Genomic DNA, 26,795 nt, shown 5'->3' with positions numbered 1-26,795 from the left:
ATACCCAAAGCAGAAAGGTGCTCAGTCCTCAGCCATACTGTTAAACTGCAGGAATCAGAACCACCCCATCACTGATTGAAAGGATGAAGAAAGAAGAGGCTGTAGGGGCTGAGGTTGTCATCACTCAGGGTAAGCAGCAAGCCCAACACACACTCCCTGCTGCATCCCCCTGCTGAGCAGAGCAGGCTCTGGGCTCGGGTACACCTGAGTGAACAGCTAAGCTTAAAAATGAAATGGTAGAGGGATAGCTTAGTGCCTTACAATTGACCAGTCCCTGAACAAGTACTAAAAAAAAATTACTTAAGAATTAAAATATATAATAAAGCTTTTACGAAAAACTAACTAAAGAAAAGCATAGAGTTTAATCAAATAATATATTGACACTTGTTAATTTTACTTACTTTTACAATACAGATACACCTATAAATCAACCTAAAACAAATGTTTAAGTTACTTTAACCAAATCAACAAACTCAGACACCGATGTTTAACCAAACTCTTTGCCACCTATTTAGTCAGTACCAGTGCCAGCCAAGGAGTGGCCAATACCCAACTGCAACAATTATTAGGATAAAGCTGCCAACGAGACAAATCCCATTACCAATGCCAGGGGCATCACTGGGCTGCCAGGGGCTGCCTCTGCCACCCCCAGCTCCCACATCAGGACACTGCTCAGCACTGATGGGGCTGGGGGTTCCCTCCCAGCTCCTCTTGGGACATTTCACTGCATTTGAGAGGCTCCCTGCAATTCCCAGAGTAAAACAGAGCTGCTTTAACATCCCTTAGCACAGTGCACAGCAGAGGTCGTTTCCATGATGCAAAACAAAGCCAAGGGCCCCAGCTCTGTTCCTAAACCTCTTGCTTTGAACTCAATCTGGGTGATTTCTCCTCGGTGTGGGGATTTTCACACAGAACAGAACCCCAGGATCACTGAGGTTGGAAAAAATCTTCAAACCTGAGATCCAAGCTGGGACTGATCCCCACCTTGTCACCAGCCCACAGCACTCAGTGCCACATCCAGCTGCTCCCTGACTATCTCCAGGGATGGGGACTCCACCACTTTCCTGGGCAGCCCCTTACAAAGCCTGACAAACCCTTCCATGAAGGAATTCCTCCTGATGTCCAACCTGAACCTCCCTTGGCACAGCTTGAGGTTCTCTCCTCTTGTCCTGTCCCTTGTTCCCTGGGAGCAGAGCCCAACCACAGCTCAGCAGGCTTTAGATGGATGTCCTTCATGTAGGAGGAGGCCAAACTCCACCTAAACCACAGCCAGATCATTTAAACAGGACACAGAATTGACCACAGCAGCCACAGGTGAAAATTAATCGAGATATTTAATACAGTGCAATCCATAGTAGTTTCTTAATTAAAATAATTGTGTACATGTATCTGAATGGGTTATCAATTATCACAAAAAAGCAATAAACATTGTAGTGCTGTGTAGAAAAATGTACAACTGAACTTGAAACCTTCCCTACTTCCAAGAGAATGTGGATCAATTGCAGATCATTCTCAGCAATTAAAATGGGCACAGTGACTACGTCGTTGCAGTGACAGACACAGGGCTGGCCACACAGCAGTCAAGGGATATAAATAGAACTGGCAAAGAACTAAAAACCTAAAGCATTCTTGCACCTAAAACACAATAAAGAAGCCAATGGGGGCTTATGACTTTCCTGGTTTTTAAATGCCTTACAAGACTCCTAGATACACTTAAACTGACTTAAAATTACAGAGTGTTTTTCAGCTTATTTCAATTCAATATATGGCCCAAACTGAAGATGAAGATCCAGCAGTGGCAGGAGCACAGTCCCAAAGCTGAGTGTTTGATTTTGCAAGTACCTTTTCTACAGAAATTCAACCGTATCGACAGCAGGAAATTCCCCTGCTCCCCCTTCTCTCCTCTGGGCAGACTTTTTTCCATGCTATGCAGAAAACAGCAATGCAGTTCCCACTGCTCTGGGTTAAAATTAAAGATAAAGACATTTTGCTTATGCTTTCTCCTCAACAAAACACATTTGCACCCAGAATAGGTAACCAAAGTCTTTTTTCCAGCCAGGGCTGCTGTGGTTACATGGTTCCTGCCCAAGCTTCCAGCTCTTTCATGTCATCATCCTCTTCTTCCTCTTTCTTCTTGGCTGCAAAATCACAAAAAAAAAAACAAGTGAGTGGGAATCCTGACAGAACCTTCTCTGCCACTGACAAACCAGTGAATGAAGCACCTCTAAGGCCAGCTGTGGACAAAAAAACACACAAAACCTTTTTGAATTGGTGTAAAAGGTGCTTTGCTGAAAGAGCCAGCATGGGCTAAACTTCCTGAGTGGAAAAAAACAACAGCTCCCACAAGAAATTCAAGTGTGTGATATTTTCCCATAATTTCCAAGCCTCTCTCAGAGGAATGCAGCTTCTTACAGAAATTCATCTGATGTTTCCATCCTTAATCTCTTCCCTATCCAATATAAATTCCTTATTCCATCACTGAGTACTGTGAATGCAAGAAATGAGGTGCTTGGGTCAGGTACAGAATGTGGAGGGGCTGCACAGCCCTGGGAACATCCCACTCCACTTCTCCTGTGCTCCCTGGCAGCTGGGTGGACCCTGGCAGCTGGGTGGACATGGATGTGGATGTGGATGTGGATGTGGATATGGATATGGATATGGATATGGATATGGATATGGATATGGACGTGGGGATGTGGATGTGGATGGGAGGGAGCAGCCTGGACAATGCCCTCTCCTCCTTCCTGGTTGTTCCAGGGCAGAAAATGCTGCTCTTTGTTATAACCTGACAAATTTGGTTCCCACAAACTCAGCAAAAAAGGTTTGAACCCACAAATAGCTGCAATTATTCTGGAAAATGTAAAAAAAAAAAACCCAAAAACTAAAGAGTGAAACAATTCCTGGTCCAAGTGGTTCATGTCATTCCAAAAGGAACATTTACATCAGGAAAACTGAGTCAGCTCCAAGCTCCAGACTCCTCATTTGTACAAGGCTGAAATTTGGTTTTCTATCTTAAGATCCTCCAGCCTCCAGTAAACCAAAACAGCTTCTGCCTGAATTTCTCCTGACACCACCAGTAACAAAATTCCTCATTCAGACTGATTGAAGCCAAAGTTCAGACTGCTCCTGAGAAGTGGAAAAAGCAGGAAAGCTCGTGGTAATCTACCCTTCAAAGGATAAAAATGAGGCAATAGAGTCAGCTCTACCTCAAAAGACACATTATTATTCCCAAAAAGACAATTACCCATGAACCTGAAGCATCAGAGACAGTTTTCCCTTTGGAAGTCTGACCATGGTAATCACAAGTGAACTTTTAATCCCAGTGTTAAGTCAGTTTCAAGTGAAAATCAATTTAGGTTCAAAAAATAAACCCACACAAAATCCCCACCCGACACCACACCAGAATCCCAAATTTTCCCAAGTGCCAGCCTTGGAGGCAGCTTTATTGAAGCAAAAAGTGCCACTTAAATACATTAAAGGAATTCATGGAATTCTCATTTCCATCCAAAAGCAGCTTAGCATAAATCCTGCAAAACACTGAGCTTTATGCTTGCAGCTTTTACTACCAAACTTGTACACAATTTATATTCTTTTAGGGAGTTTACCTAAGTGTTAGGCTGCGTAGCTCCTTAAATTTAGCCACAATGACAACATATCTTACTTGTGTGCAGTCACAAAATGCAAAGAGTAGATTTGGGTCCAAGACATTGTGTTTTAAGATTATTTAGAGAACAAACCTCATTAAACCAGCCAAGCAATAAAAAGGCAATGCACTGGCTCATTTAATCTATTTCTCCTGAATCTGATAAAGTCTCAGGTTTCAGATATTCTGATAGAACTCCCTCCCCTCTCACCAACTGAGGTCAGCAGTTCTGCCTGGCAAAACACAACCAGGAACACACAAATCAGTGGTGTCAGAATAAAAGCAGAGTAACACACAAGGAGCAGTGGCACAGAGCAGAACCTGCTCAGGCAGTGCTGCTGCTTCCCACACCCATCCAAGCCTGGAAAGGCAGCAGGATAATTACAGATACACTAACCAAGTTGGATTGTTTTCATCCACTGCTCTTTTGGAGTTTTTTTCCTGTTCCAAGTAAGGACATGGAATAGAGCTGCAAAGTCTGTAAGTTATTCATCACAGCCAGGCAGATTCAGCAAAATGGGCTTGTAAAGCTTCATATCCCATTAGTGCTGCCAGAGGTGTCCCTGCTCAGCTGAATTCCATGGGGAATGTTCATACAAGAGGGACCAGTTCAGATTTAAGAGCAGCTTTGGTCCATCCTCCAGGTACAATCCTCACATCACCTAAAATTCCCTGGGTATGTGTGCTCTAGCACTGGGATGAGCCTGACTTTGGGGCTGCCTGCCTTGGGGACTGCAGGGGATCCCCCAGCCTTCCCAAAGAGGGGACCCCAAGGGAAGATCCTCCCAAAGGCCAGAAAAGCAGAAAATTAAAACCCAAAGCAGCAACAAGGAAGCATGGATCCATGGGGGAATCTGAACCTGCCTGGGACTGGATGACCCTGGAGGTCTTTTCCAACTGCAATGATTTTATGAGTTAATTTACTCTGCCCTCCCTTTTACCACCTCAGGGTGTCTTGTCAAGATTTCTTCCCTGTTGGCCCAGCAGCACCTGGGAAAAGGCTCCCTTCTCCCACACCTCCACTGCACCCTGAGCATCATCCAGGCTGCAGAGCACCTGGATGAGCTGGAGCAGAAAACAGCTGCTCCTGTGACAGGGACTGGTGATTTTTGTGCTTCTTCTCAAAGGCAAGTGCCCCTCAGAGAAATGGCACTGGGTGTGATTTGGGATTCAGGAAACAATTCCAAGCAAAATGTCTGTGCTGCCTGCAGCCAGATCTCTCAAATCCAAGGAGCTGGCAGATTAATGAGCACACTTTTAATGATCCAGGATGTTTCAGTAAAGGTTGATCCATACCTGGCTTGGAGGGTATTGATATTGAGGGCACATTTGGTAGTGGTACTGTCTCCGGACCACTGATTTCCAGCAAGTTTTTGTCTAGTTCTTCTTGTTCTAGTTCCTCTAGTTCTGCCATGAGTTCATCCTAGGATTTCAAGGAGAAAGAAGAAAAAAGAAGGGACTTTAAGTCATATTTATTACCAATCAGATACAGCTGATCATATTATTAAAGAAAATAGCTCAAATGCACAGGATCAGAGCAAGGTGAGATGAGGAGTCTTGATTCTGATGTGATTCCTATACTTGATCTGTTGGAAGGAAAGCAGAGGAGGGAAAAAGAAATCCAAGTCCAAATATTCTCAGGTCAGGCCATCCAGGCCATTCTGAGTACAAAGCCCAGGTCAGAGCCACCAACAATTGCAGGACAGATTTCCCAGCCCTGCCCTGCAGCCAGGCACACACAGCATGCAGATCTCCAGAGAAAGGTCTCCTGGGGGACTCAGTTCCTGGAGGGATTCTAAAGCCATGCAGATGTGGTGCCCAGGGGTAGTGATGGGGCTGGCAGTGCTGGGCCAGTGTTGGACTCCCTGTTCTTCCCAGCCCAGAGGGTTCCATGACTCACTGGTACAAACAGAAGCAAACTGAAAGCCATACCTCATCAAATTCCTCCCCAAATCCTACTGGCTTGGAGATGGCTGTAGAGATCTCATCTGCCAGCTCTTGCTGTTCTGCAATGTCCTGCATTAATTCATCTACTTTATCAATGTCCCTGCAAAGAAAGGAAAGGATTCAGGATCAGCAGGCACCTTCCCAGTCAACACTGCATTTCCTGGCCTCTGTAGAAATGCCCCACTACAGTGACCTTTCCAAGGCCCTTTCCCAAAATACACTTTGCATGCAAGTCTGGGTTATATCCCACTGGTCTCAACACAATTATAGATGTATTTTTTACTCTTCCCTGCAAACTTAGCTCCCAGCACTTATACGGACACCAGGGAGAGCTTTTGTTCTGCACCACTGATATTAATAATAATTTGCTCTCTTCCCTAATTCAGCATTATTACATCCACAATATTTGCTTGGGGAGCAAGAACAACATTCCCATAATGCAGTTTTACCTATAATTATTGCTACATACACCAAATCCACTGCAGAAAAACAAGTTTTAAGACCCCCCCCGCCCCCCCCCGCTTTTGAGACTTAAAATTCTTGCTGCTTCAAGATGGATCTGTAACTGCTGGAGGCTCCCAGTTTGTTTAGACCACTCTGGTGCTACCCAGCTTTTGGATAAATGTAGAAAATAAAATGGTAAACTGAGGAAGCATTGATATTTCTGTGTTTTGTTCAATTTTAGATTGAGAGCCTTTCAAAAGAAGGTTTTGCTGCTCCAGTTCCACCTTTGGTTTGAAGCACCTGGCATTCAGCAGATCTGACAAATGCCAAACTCCAGATCCTGTGGAAAGATGCAGGAGGGAGGGAGTAACTTACATGTTGTCATGAGCAGCTTTCATAGCCTTAGCAGCAAAACCCATGTTCTTGAGCACTTCAGTGTTGGTGTTGGCATTCTCCAGGGCTTCCCTCTGGAATTCAATTGTGGATAACGTGCCATCTATCTGTGCCAGCTGCTTCTCATACCTCTTCTTGCGCTTCAGGGCCTGCAGAGCAGCTGCACAGCAAAGGACAGGGTGGGACTGATGAGGTTTGTGCCCAAAACAGCCACTCACATTTTGTACCAAGTGCCACTCAGCCATTCAGCACAGAGAAATATTTAGCACGTTCTAGTGTTTGTTGTCCTTTCTTCCCAGATAAGCTGTGCTGCCCAAGCCTTGATTTGCCTCCTTCAACAAAGGTGGCTGCTGCCATCACCTGTCACAGCAGGCTGCCAGCCCAGACTCACTCCTAACACACCACACACAAACAGAAAGCTTCAATGTCCAAGCTCGTCCACCAAAACCAGCCTTGTTCACCCTCCCTCATCACAGGAAGGCAGCACTGCTGGTGCAGCTCCTGCCAGATGAGGTCTTTGTGCTGCTGCAGATTCCCCCCTCCTGCTGAACCCCTGGGAGAAGAAGCAGCTTGTTCAAATAAAAGAGAAATTCCCTCAGTTTTGCACTTACATGTGAAACACGCATTGTAAAAATGTTGGTATTTACATATATTTCGTGTTACTCCTCCTAGGAAGTGTTCACACAACAGCCTGAGCTGAGAGAAGCCCTCACTGAAGGTGGTTTGAGCAATTTGCAGCTGTGAGCACTGGTACAAGGAGGGCTGTGCAGGAGGAGCCCAGCCAGGCCAGCTCCCAGCCCTGGGGATCAGTGTGGGAGGACTGCTCCAACCTGCTCCACCCCGCCAGGGGAGCACCCAGCAGGTGACAGCAGCCCACAGCCAGCTCTGCCCAAGGCACCTGGGCAGAAATCAGGGGCATGGCCATTCCTCAGATGGACAGGTGTGAAAAACACATTCACTCTCTTGTAAAAATTTAGGAAGTTAATAAAGGACTTCAAAAAAGTTTAAAGAAGTTTAATAGGAGATAAAGACTATAAAGCAAAGATTATTACAGCCAGGTGTATCTTGGCACTCACATAAGAGCACATTTGCTATTTTGGAAACGCTATATACTATTTTTAATTGCATACATTTGTTACATATTTATAAAGAATTATGCATAGTAAACTTTTTTCTTCAAATTGGTTTACATATTCTAAGAAGCGTTTAGTATGGCTCTTTTTCAGATTTGTTTCTTAGAGCATGTGTATTCTTTGGCTGTGGTTTTAGTCTTTTTAATATAACTTTTAGTTTCAGGCTTTGGTCTACGTTTAGACATTGAGTGTTGATAATTGGTACATCTGTAGTAGGTGTCTCTCCATATGTTCATTGGATGTTATCTAAGTAGGTATTTTAACATAAGCATACCTATATCAGCTCTTTCACTACTATGACTAAGCTTAGTTATCAACAGAAATAAAAACTATATCTTTATAGCAAAGTTACTTTAACACTACACATTAGAATGCATGTTAATATTTGCAAAAAGCCAATATAATAATATGTATCTCCAACCCAGGGCACACCAAGCACCTTTACACAGAGCTGTACCACACGTGCTGGATGCCACAGCCCTGGCAGTGTGCAGGGCCAGGCTGGACAGGGCTCGGAGCAACAAACACCTGGTGGCACATGGAGTAAGACACAAGTAGAGCTTCCCTTGATGGCACTGCCACCTCCCTCCCTGCCCTGCCCTGTCCTCTCCAGGACACCCCCAACCTCACCCGGGCCCCAAGCTGCCTCCAGCAGCCTCGCCCTGTCACACACTCTGCATTTCTTCAGGGCTCTCATCTCTCAGTCTCACAGCAGAAACCACTTAATGTGACACAGGATCAGCTCTGCTAAAAATCAGGCTTGGCCCTCTCAAAAGCTCAGTCACACACATCAGGAACGGTGGCAAATAAAAGCTTTTCATTTTTAAATCTCTGAGAGATGTCATTTCCAGAGCAGGGAACAAGGAGTAGGAAATCCTGACAAGACACAGCTTCCCCATCTCCCCTTGCAGAGGGCTGCTAACTCGGGGATGTGATGAAATGTGCAGCACACACAAAGCACTGCTCTCCTAAAAGCTGGTGGAGCCCACAGGCACCCTGAGAGTTTTGGCAGATGCCAAACTGAGATGCTGACAGTCCTGCAAGATCAAGTTCTCAACAGAGCTTCAGCTCTGCAACTGGTTATAAATAAGCTGCATTTGGTTCATTTCAAATTAACTGATGTGCTAGAGAAGCAAAAAAAGCACTTTTTTATGGGAAGGCCCAGCTAAAGATGCTAAGCACACAAAATAGCTCAGGATTATTTAGGAGAAGTCAGTAAAAACACCTCAACTGCTCCAAACAAGCCTCTGCACTGACTTTCTCTCCAGTGGCCAGTAAATCTGCCCAGTTTTGGGGCCAGTGCAACAGCCACGTGTTTGACAGGACTGGGAACAGGGGGTTTTCAAAGGACAATGTTTGATCTGCAGAATGAGGCACAACACAAATATCCCAAACATTCCAGCTTTATGCCAGATCATAAAGTGATGAGCAACACATTGCTGGGATATTTAGGCTGTTCATTCTGCACTAATGGTTTAATTAAGGATATAGGAAGTTTTCTTACTCAGAAAGATAAAAACTGTTAATAGCTGTGTTTATATAGTGACAGATGCTGGGGAAATGCCCGACAACAAGGGGATGCTCTTTATTGAGAATTTTGTCCCTCACAGAGAATTACTGGCAAAACGAGAGATTTTATAGATTTTATAGCATTATATAACATTATACAAAGCCAAGTAAAGTGCCACAATTTCCGTACAGTTCCCCATTCCAGCTTTCTCTGAGAACAATTACAGTTTGTCATTTCATGCTGGTGTTTAAAACAAGCTGCAGACAGCAAACACTGCAGGAATCATCGTGAGGGATCACAAGTTCTCATCAGGATTGTTGTGTAACCCTGTCCCCCCCACACCTCCTGTGCTCCAGAACCCCACTGCCTTTAAACTTCACATGGATTTGTGATATTTTCTGGTTCCCACACCTTCAGACCAAGGAAGATATTTATTTTCTCCTCTCTTTCCTAAGGCCAAAGGTCAGGAACCTACTGAAACCTCATGAACAGTCAGAGTAACATGTTTTTGTTAAGTTTTTATTAAAGTCAAAGCTCTAAACCTTAATCTGAAAGGAATCACACTGGCTCTTTTTCTGAAAAGAAAAAAATCTTTTTCCTAAATCAGAAATAAATAAGTGTTGGAACCCTAGTTGCTGAGAATTTTAGATTTTCTGTGCAGACATGCACTGACCCCCCAAGAGTTATTTGCATTTGAACTGAAACTGCAGAAAAAACTTCCAAAATTAAATAATAGAATTAAGATTATGAGTGTGTAGTTTGAACAGAGGTGAATAATATCACATAGTAGAAAACTTTAAGTTTAGAGTTTTAGAATATAGTAATATATAAAAAAAAATAGAAGTTTTAGGGCAAAGACTAGTCCTTCTTCTTTGCCTTCTCCATAAATTTGAGTAGTACTATATAATTAAATTTTAAAATCTGCATTGAAAGCCACAATTAATTAGGTATTAAGTTAAAAGTATAACTAATTTAAGTGTAATTTCTTAATTAAACAGTTTGTCCTTAAAAGACCTTATAGAGAGAGATACATCTCCATTTTTAACTTATTAGAATTAAGTACTACAAAAACTCACAACTTACAAGATTATAATATAAATAAGAACTAATAAACATCTAGGCACAAACAAAAAGTACCTTCTCACACATTTAATCCCAACCTTAAAAAAAAAAAAAAAAAAAAATTAAATATGAACCAGAGATAGTGGGGGACAAACGTCCTGCGGCATTGTGCGCATGCAAGAATTGGGTGTGTTTGAAATCAGAGTGGGCCAGGGCCTCCCTCTGCCCTTCTCAAAGGTGTTATCACATCAACCAGCCCTGGCAGAGGCTCTCCTCAGCACCCACACCCCACATTATGTCTTTACTGCTTCCAAGGCAGCAATTACAGAGGCAGAAATGCAATTTACAGGCAGCTTTAATTGCTGTGCAGCTGCTTCAGCAGGACCTGGGATCATACACCGGGTTAAAGGCATTTATCCCTGGCCAGGCAGAGCTCACTCATGCCCTAGAAGGTGTTGTAGAGATCACCCAGTGCCAGAGCTCACCCCTAGGTCAGGGTGGCTCCATGTGGTGGAAAAGTCTCTCCTCCAACCCGAGCTTCCAAAGAAAGGCTCAGCAGTCTCTGTTGTTGGGTCTCAAGGCAGTTTATTGCAAGTTATCGAAAAGATTTTCTTCTGGGGCTGCTGTGGTTTGCTCACAGCTCAGGCAGAGGCACACACACACCCTGACATCCTCTCTGACCCCGACTGCTTCTTCTCTCCCACCCAGGGCTGCTGCTGTCTTTTATATGGGACATTACATGTGACATGGTTACAGTTTTTCCCAATGCCTATTACCTATATTAAATGGTGCTTTTCTATCTTTTATATGGGACATTACATGGTACATGTTTGCAGTTTTTCCCCAATGCCTATTACCTATATTAAATGGTGCTTTTCTTTTATATGGGACATTACATGTTACATGGTTACACTTTTTCCCCAATGCCTATTACCTATATTAAATGGTGCTTTTCTACTCTAAACCAATCTGTGAGTGCCAACATCACCAAGAACATGGAGGTAAGGAAGAGGAAAGAGGGAGGACAGGACAGGCCCAAATCCTTCAATCTTAAAACCTCTGACCCCCATGTACAAAACCAAAACCCCCCTGTACAGCACTCAAAAATTCTTCCCTCTACTTTGTGACTACTTCTACTATAATATCTAAACTTTTGTGACTTCTTGTTCTTTCTGCAAGGTTGGTAAATCATTCCACAGTTCAAATCCAAAATCACAGCTGTTTGCAGCTGCCTGCCAGGGTCTCAAATGCTTCTGACCTGGGCCTGGAACATCCAAAGATGTCTGAGGGACATTTTAAGTTCTGACTCCCAGCAGAGTTCTCTAGAAACAGCTGATCTCAGCTTTCCAGCAGTGAAAGATAAGGACAAACTCCTTATCTTGGACCCAAAAGCCATGCAGGATTTCCAGGTTGCTGGGCCAGCCTCTCTCAGCAGCTCCTGCACAGGGCCTGACATGCAGAGGTCCAGCTGCAGAACTGCCTGAGCTCCCTCTGGAACATCCCTGGGACATAAAAAACAGGAGCATGAGGACCATGGAGCACACAAAAACTTACTCTGCTAACACCCAGGAATGCTTGCTTCTATAGAACACAGAAGTAAAAGATTTGTTCATCAGTATAAAGCAGACTGTAATGGTAATTTTATACCTTGGGTTCCCCAAAAAGACTCCCAACAGCTCTTCTCCTGCCACAACTTAATGGCTGAATTCATTCTGGAATATCTCTGTGACATAAAAACCAGCTGCTGTAAGAGGGGATTTAGCAACCCTCGGTGCCAGCAAAAATATCTGATCATTCCATGAGCAGTTTTCACAAGACAAAAGCAAGAACCTGCCAATAAAGAGAGTTTTAAACAACCTTTACAACCCACACCTTCTCCTTGCCAGGCACACTGATGTTTTAACTTGGAAGTCCAATATGCAGCATAAATTGCAAGCACTTAAAAGATCTTAAAAAAAAACCAAACAGCAGATAACAAACCTTAGCTGTACTTTATCTGAATTGTAATAAAGCTTTCAGAGAATACATATGACTGGGGAAAAGTAGTTAGATATAGTTGAATTTAAGTACTATTATAATTAAATTAAAGGTAATATATTTAATACTACCTGGGTGACTTCTGCCATGCATCAGGAGACAGTGAGTAGGCTCAAAATGCCCTTTTCTATATGATATTTTGATATATTAATTGTCTTTATTATCAGCTGTGACAGAGATGTTGGAACCAATTTTTATTCATAAAGATCTAAATGATTGCCCCACAGAGCCCTGACCAGTTAAAATGGGTATCAATAGTTTATTACCTCTTTTCCATTGGCAAAGGAATGTAAAATTTCTCTGCGTTAATGAGCATCAGACTGCGATCTCTGCAGTTCCTTTTTACAGAGAAATTCTCACAAACAGCACATTCAAGAGAGGAATAAAACTGCAGACTGAGATCTGGGCTGGCTGCTTCAATTTCTTGAATGTAAAACCTGCCTAAAACTACATTCAAAGAAAGATTTTCAAGCTTTTTAAAATTTAAAACCTATTCCTTCCTCTGCTTTTTGGTTTGGGGTTTTTTGGGGATGGTTTGTCATTGATTGTTGGTTGTTTGGGCTTTTTATTTCCAGTCTTTGATTGAAGCACAAAATGCTGTTTTAATTGCCTATTTATTTGAATTTCTGCAGTAACCCCCACTGCTAGAAATTCCAGCAGAAGTTCTACAGCCCCTGTTTGACCATGGTGATTCCCAGAAATCCAGGGTTTCACTGGGATGTCACCATGACAGGAGCCAGCCCAACACAAGTGTGAAGCAGGAACTCATGTCACTGCTTTCAGTCACTCCTCCTGCCTGAAGAACACCAGGAAGGAAAAGAGCAGAGTCATTCAGCCAGACTCTCCTCCTCTGTCAGCACATCAGTCAGAAAAACATGACTGCTCACCCAGATAATTTCCCTTTGTCCTCCAGAAATGCTATCTGTACGAATTTGATGTATTTGGAATTATTTTAACCTGTGTATAGGCAAATTCTTATGATTAAATGAACTGTTGTAAGTCTAATGATTTTCTTTGCAATATTTAAAGCAGTATCTTAGTCAAATGAGGCAAATGTTCACTGTGATAAGCAGCTTGCACAGTAATAAAAATATAATTTTACTACATGGTATTGCATTCAGAGAGGGACAATTGACTATGAATGTCAGTGGTTTTGTTAAAAATCAACAGCCCTCCTGCAAATATATATTCCTTACACACTGGCAGGACAGGCAGTGTTCCTGGGATATTTATGTACACAGCAATGCTGTGGAATTATTGCTTTTAAACATCATTAGCAGAAAAGAGTAGATCAGCAGATAAAAACCTAGAAGGGTAAGGCTTTCTCACATAAATGGAACTTCCAAGTTTTGCTGGCAAAAATACATTTCAGCTTGAGAGGAGCAAAGAGCATTGGGAATGAAATTCAAGAATTTCACTGAATACAAAAATACATCTGACCAAGGTGGAAGTGTTGATGATGCCACAGGATTTGTCCCCACACAGTCTCCTGCCTCTGCAAAACCCTCCCAAAACTCACACTGACACCTAAAATAGGGATTTAAATTTTTGTCTAAAATATAGAGGATCTCCTCCAGGGGAAGACACTGCAGTTAATAGTTCTGATTACTCCAACTGAGGGGGAAAATAACTTCAGCTCACAGCTAATTCTTGCATTCTCTCTGGCAGAAATGGCAGCAGCAGGGATGCCAGGACACAGGGACAGCAGCAATATTCATATGGCATGAGAAAGTTCCACAGCAGCCTCAGAAAATAGTGTGCACCAAATGTCAGCCACCCCAAAATAATAAAGAGCTGCAGAGGAGCTGCCCAAATTTGGGGGCCTTGGCCCCTCGAGCTGCAAGCCCAGGCACTAAATAGGATTGAGATAATCAACTTAATAGTGGAAGAGTATTTTGTACGTTACCCTGTGCATCCATCTGTAATTTGCTCCATAGAAAGAAGCAGTTTTATTTTTGCTGCTTCTGAAAATACCATTCCATCCTCCTGGCACTTACCTCAGCAGCAAATTTCATCAGGAACAACATCCTGGCTGTCCTTGGAACAGGATAAACAAGGGGCTCTGGGAGGTGGAATTGCCTGCCTTGCCTGCAGTGAGGAGCTTTATCCTGGGCAGCAAGTGCTCATCTCTGTGCTGAGATCCAGCAAACTGCCTACAGATCTCCAAAAAAACCCTCAAAAGGGAACTGCAAGCCATTGACAATTATCCCCCAATGCCAGGAGCAGATAAAAGGACTGGTGACTGCAGACTGGCCACTCTGGGAGTTTTGCCTTGAGTAAGAACCTTTCAGCAGAGCTTTGTTGGCTCCAGGAGCTGTAAGCCAGGACTGCCCATGCTGGTTCCATACAGAGGCATCCAGGCCATAGCAAGGACACAAAATCTCAGAGGCCCAAACAGCCAGGTGTGATTTTAAGCACTCTGTGCCCAAGTGGTTGGGACACAGAGGTACCAAAGGATGATTAGAAATAAATATATTTTAAATCCTGTGCAGCAGCTGCTTTCCTGTGAGGATCACCTCCTGAGAGCTCTGCTGTCTCAGGGACTTGTTTGGGTGTAAAAGCCATGATCCACATTTGTCCCTGGTGCCAGGGCCTGTCTGCAGCTATCTCCTGTGCTTTTCTTTTGGGAAATGTGCACTTTTAGCAGGGAATCATGAGCAGAGTTAAGGCTTGGTCCTTCCCTTGTCTTTCTCTGCCTGTTTATTAAATCTCTAATAAAGTTTCCAAACCCTGCCCTCAAAGGAAGGCAACTATTCCCAGCTCAGAGATTGGGACTGATTAAAATTTCGTCAACAAAGCACCCAACCCCAGGCAGAGAATACAAGGTTTCTGCCTTTTAAAATACAAGGTTACAACTTCCTTTTGAGCAAAGCAGTGCCAGAACATTTAGTCTAGTGTGCAAGAGATGAAACTAAACAATAAGCACTCCTGCTCTGAAAATCTATAAATGTACAAAAAAAAAAAACAAAACAAGAGATAAAGAACAAAGCATCTGTAGAGCAATCAGGGCTGTGATACAGCAGCACCCAAACATGAGAGGAAGCAGCACCCTGGCTCTGGCAGAGCAGCAGCTCAGCCCCTGGACTGCTGATGTTGTCCCGTATCCACAGCTCAGGGGGATTCCTGCAGCCTTGGAAGGTGATTCCTCTGTCCCTTCAATGTCAAGCAACACTCCTCTGGTCAATAGTCATCTGTAAAATAATCTCCAGGCAACTCTGGGACAGTTTTATTTAAAAAAAAAAAAAAAAAAGTCATTAAAAAAAGTAATAAAAAAACTGGTCATCCAAAAGTGGTCATAAAAAAATGTCAGTTTTGTCCAAAAAAAAAAAAAAGGAAAAAAAAAAAATGTCATCTACAGTGAGCCTTGAAGTTCAAATGAGAAAACCAGGAAGGAGAAATCCCAGTTACAGAGACAGCTTTGTTCTACTCAGTTGCTGGGAGGAGTCTAAGAAATGCTGGTTCAGCCAAAACCATCCAGGCCTGAAGCTTCAAACCATTCCCTGAGATGTGCTCCAGGCTCTGGAAGCAAAGCCTGCACTGCATTTCCCAGTGTTCAGTGCCTCACTCCTCGGGGTCCTGCACGTCTTTGGATGATGGCAGGGGATTGCAAGGCATCTGCAAAGCTGATATCCCCAAAACACAGTTCTTCTTTCCAAATTAAATGATATCTTTTCTAAGGCATCCTAGGTAAATTATCCTCTTACTCTTTCCAACTGCCACTAACTTTGCTAGTTAAAAATCTGCATCTTCTTTGATACACACATAAAATTCTGATGTGAAATAATTCTTCAGTATTCAACAAAAGTTTAAATTTTAGGATGAGAAATGTATGTTCCCTAAGGTGTCCCTGAGATTCCCACAGCCTGTAAATACTCTTTATGGGATTTCTATTTTATTTTGTAGTTGCTGAAGGTACCTTGTTAAAGGATTCCAGTGAAAACTCAATCTTCCTTTGAATCCCTGCCAGAAATGCATCAGGTTCAGCTTTGCAGGAATAGCTCTTAAGTACCTCAAAATGCTGTTTTCTCACAGGAAAAAAACAACAAACAAACAACACTGTTCCCTAAGCTGAGCAGTGTTTTTGTAATTATTTCACAAAAGTCAGAAGATCCTACCCTGAAGTGGCACACTTCAAGGACTTTTCTTGCAGGGGAACTCAGAGAGTGGCTGCCTGGGAATCCATCAGGCATTTTCCAGTCTTGGACCATTATTATTAGAGCGTTGCCAAGTCTAAAAATTTCACTGATGCTGTCATAATATTTAGCATTTCTCTTAACAGCCTAACTTCCCCAGATGAGATATTCTGGGATGTGAAAAATAACTTTTTTTGTGAATGCTGAGATTCCAACACTGACAACTATGGGGGAACAGCTGAGAACATAAACCTTAAGAAAGCCAGAAGTTAAAAAGCAAGTAAGACAAACCATAATTATTTTTAAGAAGTTTGTACTTCTTGACTCAACCTCCAAACACTCCCGTGGCAAAACTCACTGCAGTACTTTTTTGAGGCTGAATTGCAGTTTTTAATGGCAATCCCATGCTCTAAGGCTGAGATCAGCTCCAGAGCCAGGCTCAGCAATAAACTCTGCTCCTGCTGATGGGGCTGCCAGGGAAGCAGTCACAAAAAAGCCTTTCTGCTTCTCACTGTCCTCCCAGGACAGGGCACGTGCAGAGCCCACCGTGGAGAGGCTGCCAGGGCACTTTCAGGAGGTACCACCTGCACTGGAGATGCAGCTCCCAGGGAGCCCATGATGGAGTTTGCTTTCTTTCGTTTTATTGCATAACCAACCAAAATCTACTCCAAATGTTTGAATTCCACTGATGTTCAGTCACTCTGCCATTTCTCTTTTCAGTTCCACATCTGAGCAACCTCTGTGCACTCACCTGAAGCAAGCACAGAGTCCCTAAATCTGGATGAAATCCTGCCAGGCCATGAGAAGCACACACAGTGGGGATGTTTGGCGAGACTTAAACCCAACCATAGGAGCAACAGAGCCCTGGCTTGCTGCACATCCCAGGAAATGCAGGAGAGATGTGATTCTGGTCACTTGGAAGGCTTTCTGTTTGAGCTGTAGATGCAAATTGCTACTAACATGTTTAATAGTTAGAAAATTATAGTTTATCAAGGAGCAGTTCAAAAAATTAAAAACATACAATGCCTTTTGTAAGTGTTTTGAGGGGCCAATTTCATTGTTTTCCAGTATTGAAATAAGACTATACAGTGAAATAAGAAACTTAGAATAGGCTAGAAAAAGTAACACATGTAAAAATAAATTATTATCAACATCTAAAATATTGTACTATCACCAAACTTCCATCATTCACTGCCACCAGTCAAGAGCTGTAAGACAAGAGCTGCCCACACAATTATCCTGTAACTGTGTTAGCTCCTAGAAACTGGTAACTGGCAAGGCTTCATCTCTACAGGGAACCCAGGGGAAGCCACAGCACAGCTTTTCCAACTGGAAGGACATCATGGACAGAACTGTTACTGCCTTTGCCACAGCCTGGCACTGAGCTTCACAGCCTGCTCTTCTGTGTCCCACCAGCTGGGCCACTGTGGCCACTCCACTGCCCTTGGTACTGGCCACAAGGAGCTTCCATGGAATCACGGTGGTTTGGGTTAAAATGGGCCTTAAAGATCACCCAGTGGCACCCCCTGCCATGGCAGGGACACCTTCCACAGTCCCAGGCTGCTCCCAGCCCCATCCAGCCTGGCCTTGGGCACTGCCAGGGATCCAGGGGCAGCCACAGCTGCTCTGGGCACCTGGGCCAGGGTCTGCCCACCTTCACAGGGAACAAATCCTGCCCAGTATCCCACTCTGTCAGTGTGAAACCATTCCCCCTTATCCTGCCATCCAGACCCTTGTCCCCAGTCCCTCTCCAGTTCTCCTGGACCTCCTCTAGGCACTGGAAGGGGCTCTGAGGTCTCCTCAAAGTCTTCTCCTCTCCAGCTGAACACTCCCAGCTCCAGCCCTTCCTTCAGGAACTGGATCCCTGCTCCAAAGAGTCAGGGGGATGATTCAGAGCAGAACCAACCTCCTTATGACCAGCTCTGCTGCAGCCTGGGGCTGTCTCAGGGAAAGGCAAAAGCCTCACACCATTGATGCCTGCCCTATTCTGGGTTCTCCAGCTGCATCTGTTTGAAGCACTTTGAGCCAGGAGTTTCAGTTTGCTGGACACCTGGCTGCAAATTTGATGGGAAGTCAAGGATGAGAGCTGCTCCAGCTTTTAATTTTGCAAAAACCATCTCATTTTAAGTGATGTGAGTAAATGACAAGATTTTACTTTAAACCCCATTCACACCCACACCTTGCTGTTTGCAAAATCAGGCCACGACCTGCTGCTCACACCACAGCCCAAAATCTCTGGGACAAACATCTCATACCCAAAAAGCAGAAATGGCAATGTAATTTTGGGGTTTTGTGAGCAGTAAGGTATTGACAGACCTGAATGATACAAATGCAAAGCCCAACACATCCCAGTCCAGATAAACTCTCCACAACTCAGCACAAGTCTAAGTAAAAGAGGGTTAAAGCAAATTGACAATTTACATCATCTGCAAATTATAGATTTTGAATTAGCCTGGGAGCAGGATTCAGTAATCAGGCCTGGAGTCTAATAAGATACTAGAATCCAAATCTAATATATTTTGAGGGAAAAAGTAATAAACACAGCGTTAGTAGCTGCAAACATGCCAGGTTTCCCTCCTGACAGGGTACAGGAACAGAGGAAGGATGTACTGCATCAAATACAGTTACCAAATCGTATCTGGCACAATCACAAGGTTTGGAGGTTTTTTTAAGCCACTTTTTAAAGCAGTTTTTAAAAAGTTGTTTGTGAATCCCACCACTGCTCCCAAACCGTTTATACCAGAGAGTCTTGTCTCCAAAAAGCTCTGCTAAATGTAGGTAGGGAAGAATCCAAAGGAGAAGGTTCCTCTTGTTTTTTGAGATCTAATTTAAAAGAGCTGTTATCACTTTTCCCAAGCCAGGTGGTGAATGCCCATCTCATTAACCTCGGGGGAAGACAAGGACTCGAGCCTGCACTGCCATCAATATTCCAGCACTGAAGCCCTGGGTTCCAGAGAAGCACCTGGAACTCAAACATCAATTTTCCATTAGAATGTGACTTAAAACAAAGAGAGGGCAAGGCTGAGGGCCTGAAGATGGGCTGGAAGTGCTGCAGGACTCCCTGCACAGCACCTGATGACTGATGGAAACAAAGCCAGGGTCACATCCTGGGAGGAGAATCACTTCTCTTGGCAAGCAGGAGCTTTACGCCACGCTCACAAAGCACGGCTGAGGCCTCACACACACTCACAGGCCCAGAGCTGAGGCTGCAGCTCTCCTCCCTCCCTGCCAGGTTTGAACCACCCAGCGTGGCACACAGAGCCACAGTGCCCTCCTGCCATGGCCTCATTAATGAGCCTGGGATCCTGCGTCACCCTCCGATGTTATCACAGGCAGTGCCTGTTGTGTGTAATACAGATAATTCGTGCCTAGAGAATGATATGTATGCAATGTTTTATATTATTAAAAAAGCATAGAGTCTGTAGTAGGGAGCTTGCCTCAAGTATGTTGAAGCTGTCTCTGATAAGAGCTCATTTACAAGTTAATACACGTAAGCCGTCTGGAGATGGGTGGTTTCTCAAGGTGATCCAGGAACTGGAATCACTGGAACCACCCAAAGGGATGCATCCCAATACCATGTTCCCCATCCATCAAGGATGTACATCGCTTCCCGAATTGGTTAAGTCAGCACAGAGAAAAGAGACTTTATGAATATGTGGGACTTCGAATGGAAAGAAAAGGCTGATCGCCAAAATCCCAGCCTCAAGCAAAACAAACCGTGTAATAATCAGACACAGAGGGTGGGTATGAAACATAAGGACCCTCTGCTATAGCAGTCAGACCTGTGTCTCACCCAGCACTGTCCTTTTCTTTGGCTGGCTCAGATAGATTTCAATTGCTAAATAAAATCAATTTTTATTTTTAATTTGGCTGGATCAATCTTTTATCTGTAACATGCTTCTGAGCAGGGCCTGCTGCCAGGTGAGGCAGAACTGCCCTCCCTCCTCCTTCCCATCGAATTCCTGCCTCCCTCTCCCAACTAGCTCCAGCATTTGTGTGGTTAAGTGTAGAAAACATCTCTTCTTTTTTTTTTCTAAGAGTTGGGTTTTGTCTGGGTCAGCAAGTTAATCCAAGTCACTGCCTGCCCACACAAACAGAGCAGCACAGAGGAACAGGCAGGGCCACTCCTGGAGCAGCCTCGCTCAGCCAGTCCCAGCTGGACATTCAGGCAGGTTCCCAGAGAGGGGCAGCTCTGACACCAGAACCCTCCAGCCGCAGGGAAATCACTTCAACAGACTGATGGGACAGCTTAAGAAAGGTAAAGGGATGTAAGCAGTTAATTTCCATCACAAACCATCACCTGAGGCAGCACTGAGAGCCCCAGGTGGACCCAAAGTCAGGACTTCAGCTACACCCATGCTCCTGGTTTGTTTGGTTTTGGTGCTGGGTGGAGAACAGGAGTGTTCTCTTTCCAGGAAAAGCCTGAATTATACAGCAGGAATCTAGCAGTGGGTTTGCATCTATTTTATGTACTTACTGTTAGGGAAAAACCCTACATTCTATTTATGTACAGTGAAAGGAAAAACTTTGACATCAGGAAAGAAAAACTGCTCACTAACAGAAGCCAGAGAGGAGGGAAAAATCTATGAAATATCACTCTCCTGCTAAAGCCTGAATATATTTTGGCACAAAATTGGCTTTTCACCCATTGCACTGTTTGTGGCCCTAGTGTTAACTAACAGATAGGTTAGATCAGTGGCAGGCACAAAACTGCACCCATTCAGCCCAGATCTGAACCTGAGTGAGCTGCTTTTAACACTGGCACTCTAAAGCAGTTTCTCTCCCTCCTGTAATCTTCACATGGAGACATAACCTGAGCTTTGGGTTCCAGGAGAAACAGACTGTGCAATTGTTATGCCCAAGGGAGTCAGAGCTCAAGGAATTAACCCCTTGTTCTCTGTGTGCCTGTGCTATTCCTCTGGCAGCTCGGCTTTGCGTGATCAACCACAGGAACAGAAACACCAGAGCAGCAGAGATTAGGATCAGTTTAAACTCCCCTGAAACTGAACCCTGAACCCGAGAGCTCCAGAATCACTGAAGTAGATGGAGTTTGTATCACAAGGTTTGAGTGCTGAGAAAACATCCCAGATGAAACAACGACACGGACAAACTGGAGCGGAATAAAAGGAGGCGGCAGCAGCGCGGGGCTCCCAGAGCAGCAGGCTCACAGCTGCACTCTGCTTTTGTCAGAGCAAAACTGATTTTTGGGGCAGATGTAAAATGAGTAAGATGCTGGCTGAGCAGTGTTCAAATGAGCACTGTTGCAGCCTGGAGAAGTTCATTGAGAGGAGCAGATCACTACTCACGAGGTAGAGCTGAAGTGTGGGAGGGCTTCTCAGAGGGGTGTGGACAAACCTCAACACACTCTGTTTTCAAAAGATTGAACGTTTCCATGAGAACACAAAGCACAAGCATAACCCAAGTTCCTCCCAGAAGAGGGAAGAAGAACTTGCCTGTTCTCAAACAACCCTTCTAATACTGGTTAATCTTGATAGTTTTCATCCCATGGACAAAACACGGCAAGCACATTAAAGCCATCACTGCTTCTCTCCCCAGCACACTCAGAACTTTTCATACAAGTTGAAAGCCTCCCATGCCAAGAAACAACACAGAATGAGGAATTTATACTACAAAGTTCCTAATTATAACCTCAGAATTTCCTGAGTTGTCTGGTTACACAGCCTGAATACCCTAAATACGGATTACCAAAAATACACACGTCAAATAAGTTCATAATTAACAAAACCCTGCATGTGCTTGGGGCAGGCACAGCAACTAGAAGCCTCTAAGTTTCTTCTATTAAGCTTTCCTTAGACTCCAGAAGTGCAGCAGGAATGAGTGAATGAGCCTTTGGAAAGCTGCTCACTTGGCACCTGAACAATCACTCAGTGTGCTGGGGAGCAGAGAATGTTTCCTTTTGTCTCCTCAAGTGTGCCAGACACCCAGCTTTCCTCTGGGACAACAAAAATGCCATTCCAGGTTTTCCCAGGGTGGCTTTAAGCTACCAGGTAAAGCTCCCTGCCCCACTCAATCACCTCCTTTTGGCTGTCCCACAGCAGCTTCCAGGACCATCAGCAGGACTGCTCAGCTGAGATCACAAATGTGCACCATCCACAGGAGATCCTCCAGGAACAGCAGGGACTCCAGAGTGAAGTGATTAAATCTTGGAGAACTAAGCCTAAGGATTCCCCAAATTTAATTTTTAAAACCTTGATCCAACACTGAAAATAATCTCTAGCTAATTATCTTTTGTTCAGCTTTACGTGAAAGCATTTTAACTATATCAGAGTATTTCCATTAAAATTACAGTCTTTTACATATAAAACCAATATACTTTTGGTTTTAGTTAAAATATGGATTTAAGTGACTTTGCATCAAAACTGCATAGATTATGGATTATAAACCAGCCTGAAATCAGAGAAAAATCCAGTACGTGCATATCAAAAAATGCAATTTGTAGGAGCTCAGCTGATGACTGAAAACTTGAACTCAGAAAAACTGAGTGTGTCCTGAGGGGAATTCACTTCCCAGCAAGCCACAGACAATCAGCTGCCTTAACTCCCAGCCCAGTAAGAACAGTTGGCCTCTCAGTTCCAGAAATGGAAAAAGAGTGGTTTCCTTTTCCAGCAGAAACTCATCCCTACCCTTCTCCTATTCACAGCTCCTTAATTACTCCTCAGGCTCCGGTGCTGCTGCAAGCCCTCAATTAGTGTGAGCCAGAACCCCGCCGGTGAATGGGCAGCTTTTCCTCCTTCCTCCACCTCCGACGAAATTTAATCCCTCCCCTGGCCAGGTTCTGAAGGGCAGCAGAGAGAGATAGCATTACAGCAGAGAGAAAGATGAACAGAAAGTTTAGGAGTTCAAGAGTCCCAGTGTGACCCAGAAGATGAAAAACTGCAGACAGAAACACATTTTAGTTCTCATTTTGAGCTCGTTACCAAACTAGCCCAAAAACCACAGCACAGGCTCACTTCTTAGAAGTGTTGCAATGTATTTGATTTAGAACTGATGTGGTTAAGCCTGAATTCAGGCTCTGCTGAGGTCCTCTCATAATCCCTGAGCCCTCCTGTGCAGGCTCCATCCACATCACCCACACAGGGAAGTTCCTCACACACGCAGGGAAGTTCCTCACTCACACACGCAGGGAAGTTCCTCACTCACACACAGGAAATTCCTCACTCACACACAGGGAAGTTCCTCACTCACACACAGGGAAGTTCCTCACTCACACACAGGGAAGTTCCTCACTCACACACACAGGAAATTCCTCACTCACACACACAGGGAATTCCTCACTCACACACGCAGGGAAGTTCCTCACTCACACACACAGGGAAGTTCCTCACTCACACACACAGGGAAGTTCCTCACTCACACACACAGGGAAGTTCCTCACTCACACACAGGGAAGTTCCTCACTCACACACAGGGAATTCCTCACTCACACACAGGGAAGTTCCTCACTCACACACAGGGAATTCCTCACTCACACACAGGGAAGTTCCTCACTCACACACAGGGAAGTTCCTCACACACGCAGGGAAGTTCCTCACTCACACACGCAGGGAAGTTCCTCACTCACACACGCAGGGAAGTTCCTCACTCACACACACAGGGAAGTTCCTCACTCACACACAGGGAAGTTCCTCACTCACACACGCAGGGAAGTTCCTCACTCACACACAGGGAAGTTCCTCACCACTCACACAGGAAAGTTCCTCACTCACACACGCAGGGAAGTTCCTCACTCACACACACAGGGAAGTTCCTCACTCACACACACAGGGAATTCCTCACTCACACACACATGGAAATCTGGAGTCTGGAAGGAACTAAAAGTGCTGACTGAAGGAGTGACATGAAACTCCTAAGGGTAATTACTGCCAATTAACTCTTGCCAGACGTGTGTTTGCAGCTCCCTGTGCCACAGGCAGAGCCACTCCTGCTCCTGCACAGAGGGCAACATCCACACAGGGATCAGGATGTGTTTTCCTGGAAACTTTTACTGACCAAGCTAAAACAAGGAAGAAGTTTGTTTTCAGAGCACTGGAATATGTAATGTGACAACTGCCTTATCCCTAGACACACAGGGACACATCAAGCACTGCCTGGAAAATACAGCCTTTCCTACTTGTAAAAGCCAATTCCACCTGAGAAACATAAAATCCATTTATTAGCTTTAGGAGTGTGTGTGGAAGAGCTTCTTGGAGGGGGCTGAGTGGGAATCAACCCCAGAACAAACAGTACTTCCAAAAGAATTAATACTGCCACGAGAACGCAAAACAAATCGCAGGCATAACACAAATTATTCCCAGAAGAGCGAATATTAACTATTAAATTTATGTTTATTTTCACCAGCTCTTACCAAAAGTCCTGAGCGTGTTGGAGGGAGCAGGAGTTACAGCTTGAATGTATGTGCTGATTGTTATTTGTGGGATATTAACTTGCAGGGTTTCCAGAAACCCTTTTAATGCTGGCCAATTTTCTGCCCGGAAGTTTTCTTCATCCCAACAAGAAACAACAACCAACACACACATTCAAGCTGTGACTCCTGCTCTCCCCAGCGTGCTCAGAACTTTTGGCAAGAACCGACGAAAATAAGCATAGATCTAACCAAAACCTTAATTAAGCAGGTTTTGGTGAAGACTTTTGTTGGTTGGAATTAAAAACACCAGCAGGCCGAATCAAGGCCTGATGGCACGGTGCTGCCCTGCTCTTCCAGGGACATTTCCAGGGAACGCCACGGAGGAGCCGAGCACTATCGCGACATGGGAATAACGCGACTGCCACACGGGGTGGGGAAGGGGCAAGGGAAGGGGGCACGGGGAAGGGGGCAAGGGGGCGGGGAAGGGGGCAAGAGAAGGGGAAGGGGGCAAGGGAAGGGGAAGGGGGCAAGGGGAAAGGAAGAGGGAAGGGAAGGGAAGGGAAGGGAAGGGAAGGGAAGGGAAGGGAAGGGAAGGGAAGGTGTCCTTCCTCAGTGAGTAAACACGGCTGGGGCGGGAACCGCGCCGGGAAGGGCGGCACGGCGGCGGAGGGATGGGATAATGGCAGCAGGGACAAAATAAAGGCGCCCCGGTATAAAGCTGAAGGCTCCGGCACAAACGCAGCGGCACCGACGCGTCTGCGCTGCCCAGGGCCCCTCCCGACCTGTTGCCCGGCCCGGCCCGGCCCCCCCCGCTCACCGCGCTTGTTTTTGGTGCCGTGCTTGCGGGCGGCCGCCAGCTCCTGCTCGATCTTCTTCTCCAGGAACTCCTGCTTCTTGCTGAGCATCTCCTCCGTGTCGCGGAGCCGCTGGATCGCCTCCTGCGGGGACGGGCCCTTCCCGCCGCCCTTCCCGCCGGCGCCCGTCCCGAACAGCTTCCCCAGGAGCCCCGACATGGCTGCGCGCGGCCGGGCCGAGGCCGTGCAGCTGCGGTGCCCGCTCCCCTCGCTCCGCTCCCCGCACACACCGACCCGAGGCCCGAGGCCGCCGCCGTCCGACTCCGCCCTCCCGCCTCGCCCCGCCGCCCCCGCGCCGCCTACAACTCCCGGCGTGCTTTGCGCCGTAGCCCCGCGCGCGCCGGCGAGCTCCGCGCGCGGGGGCTGCTGGGAGATGGAGGCGCGGCCGCAGCGAGGCGCGGGGCACGCCGGGAAGGCGGTGTCTCCCGAGCGGAACCCGGCAGCGGCGGTGGGGCGGGCTGGCTGACGTCACGGGGCGGTGTGACGTCACGGGGCGGTGTGACGTCATGGGGCGGTGTGACGTCACGGGCGGGCTCGGGCGGCAGCGCGGGGAGCCGGCACCGGGGCACCGGCACCGGGACACCGAGCTGGAAGAGCCCGGCACGGCCACTGAGGGCCGAGCCGTGTCCCAGCCCGGAGCGCCACGTCCGCTCCTTCCTTGGACAGCTCCAGGCACCGGGACTCCAAACCTCCCTGGGCAGCCCCTGCCAAGCCCTGACCACTTTTTCCATCAATAAAGTCTAATATCCACCCTGAGCCTGCCCTGGCCCAGCCTGAGGCCGTTCCCTCTCCTCCTGTCCCTGTTCCCTGGAGCAGAGCCTGACCTGGGGCTGTCCTCTCCTGGCAGGAGCTGTGCAGAGCCACAGGGTCCCTCCTGAGCCTCCTTTTCTCCAGCTGAGCCCCTTCCCAGCCCCGTCCCCAGCTCCATTCCCTTCCCTGGACTCGCTCGAAGTGACCAAGAAGTGACGAAGGGAGCCTGCCCAGGAACAAAGCCTCGTGTCAGTGCCAATCCCCCCATGGCTGGGGTGACTGCCCTTTATGTACCCGTCAAGCCTGCTCTGGTGTTGAGATATTTATTCTTTCAAACTTCCTTTTCTGACGTGCCAGCTGTACAGAAGCACGTCTTTAAATCCGCAAGCAGGGATGTTTAATGGGTGGTGACTCGTTGTGAGCTCATTTCCTGGACACTTGAAACACATGCTCCGGGCTGTGGGGGCAGCATGGACATCAGTCCATGATGTAACCCGTAATTTCACAGTACCTACGTACAAAAC

General features: G+C 45.7%; 1 protein-coding gene across 1 annotated transcript; it reads right to left on the bottom strand.

Annotated features, from left to right (window-relative positions):
- Positions 1-1,315: 1,315 nt before the first annotated feature.
- On the bottom strand, positions 1,316-25,795 carry CHMP4B (charged multivesicular body protein 4B). Its single transcript, XM_021540451.2, has 5 exons — positions 25,485-25,795; positions 6,410-6,587; positions 5,576-5,690; positions 4,940-5,066; positions 1,316-2,138 (listed from the first exon to the last, which is right to left on the bottom strand). The coding sequence occupies exons 1-5, from the start codon at positions 25,678-25,680 to the stop codon at positions 2,071-2,073; spliced, it is 684 nt and encodes a 227-aa protein (XP_021396126.1). The 5' UTR covers positions 25,681-25,795; the 3' UTR covers positions 1,316-2,070.
- Positions 25,796-26,795: the final 1,000 nt, after the last annotated feature.

Source organism: Lonchura striata, chromosome 17 (genome assembly GCF_046129695.1).
Source record: "Lonchura striata isolate bLonStr1 chromosome 17, bLonStr1.mat, whole genome shotgun sequence".
Classification (NCBI taxonomy): domain Eukaryota; kingdom Metazoa; phylum Chordata; class Aves; order Passeriformes; family Estrildidae; genus Lonchura; species Lonchura striata.
This window is presented reverse-complemented; position numbering and strand designations above follow the sequence as displayed.

Bases quoted from the DNA above. Each gene is read 5' to 3' on its own strand.
- CHMP4B (XM_021540451.2), bottom strand. From the start codon at position 25,680: ATGTCGGGGCTCCTGGGGAAGCTGTTCGGGACGGGCGCCGGCGGGAAG. The intron at 5,067-5,575 runs GTATGGCTTTCA...TTGAAATCCTAG, and splicing joins TTGGGGAGGAATTTGATGAG to GATGAACTCATGGCAGAACT. The intron at 2,139-4,939 runs GTATGGATCAAC...GTGATTTTGCAG, and splicing joins ATCAATACCCTCCAAGCCAG to CCAAGAAGAAAGAGGAAGAA.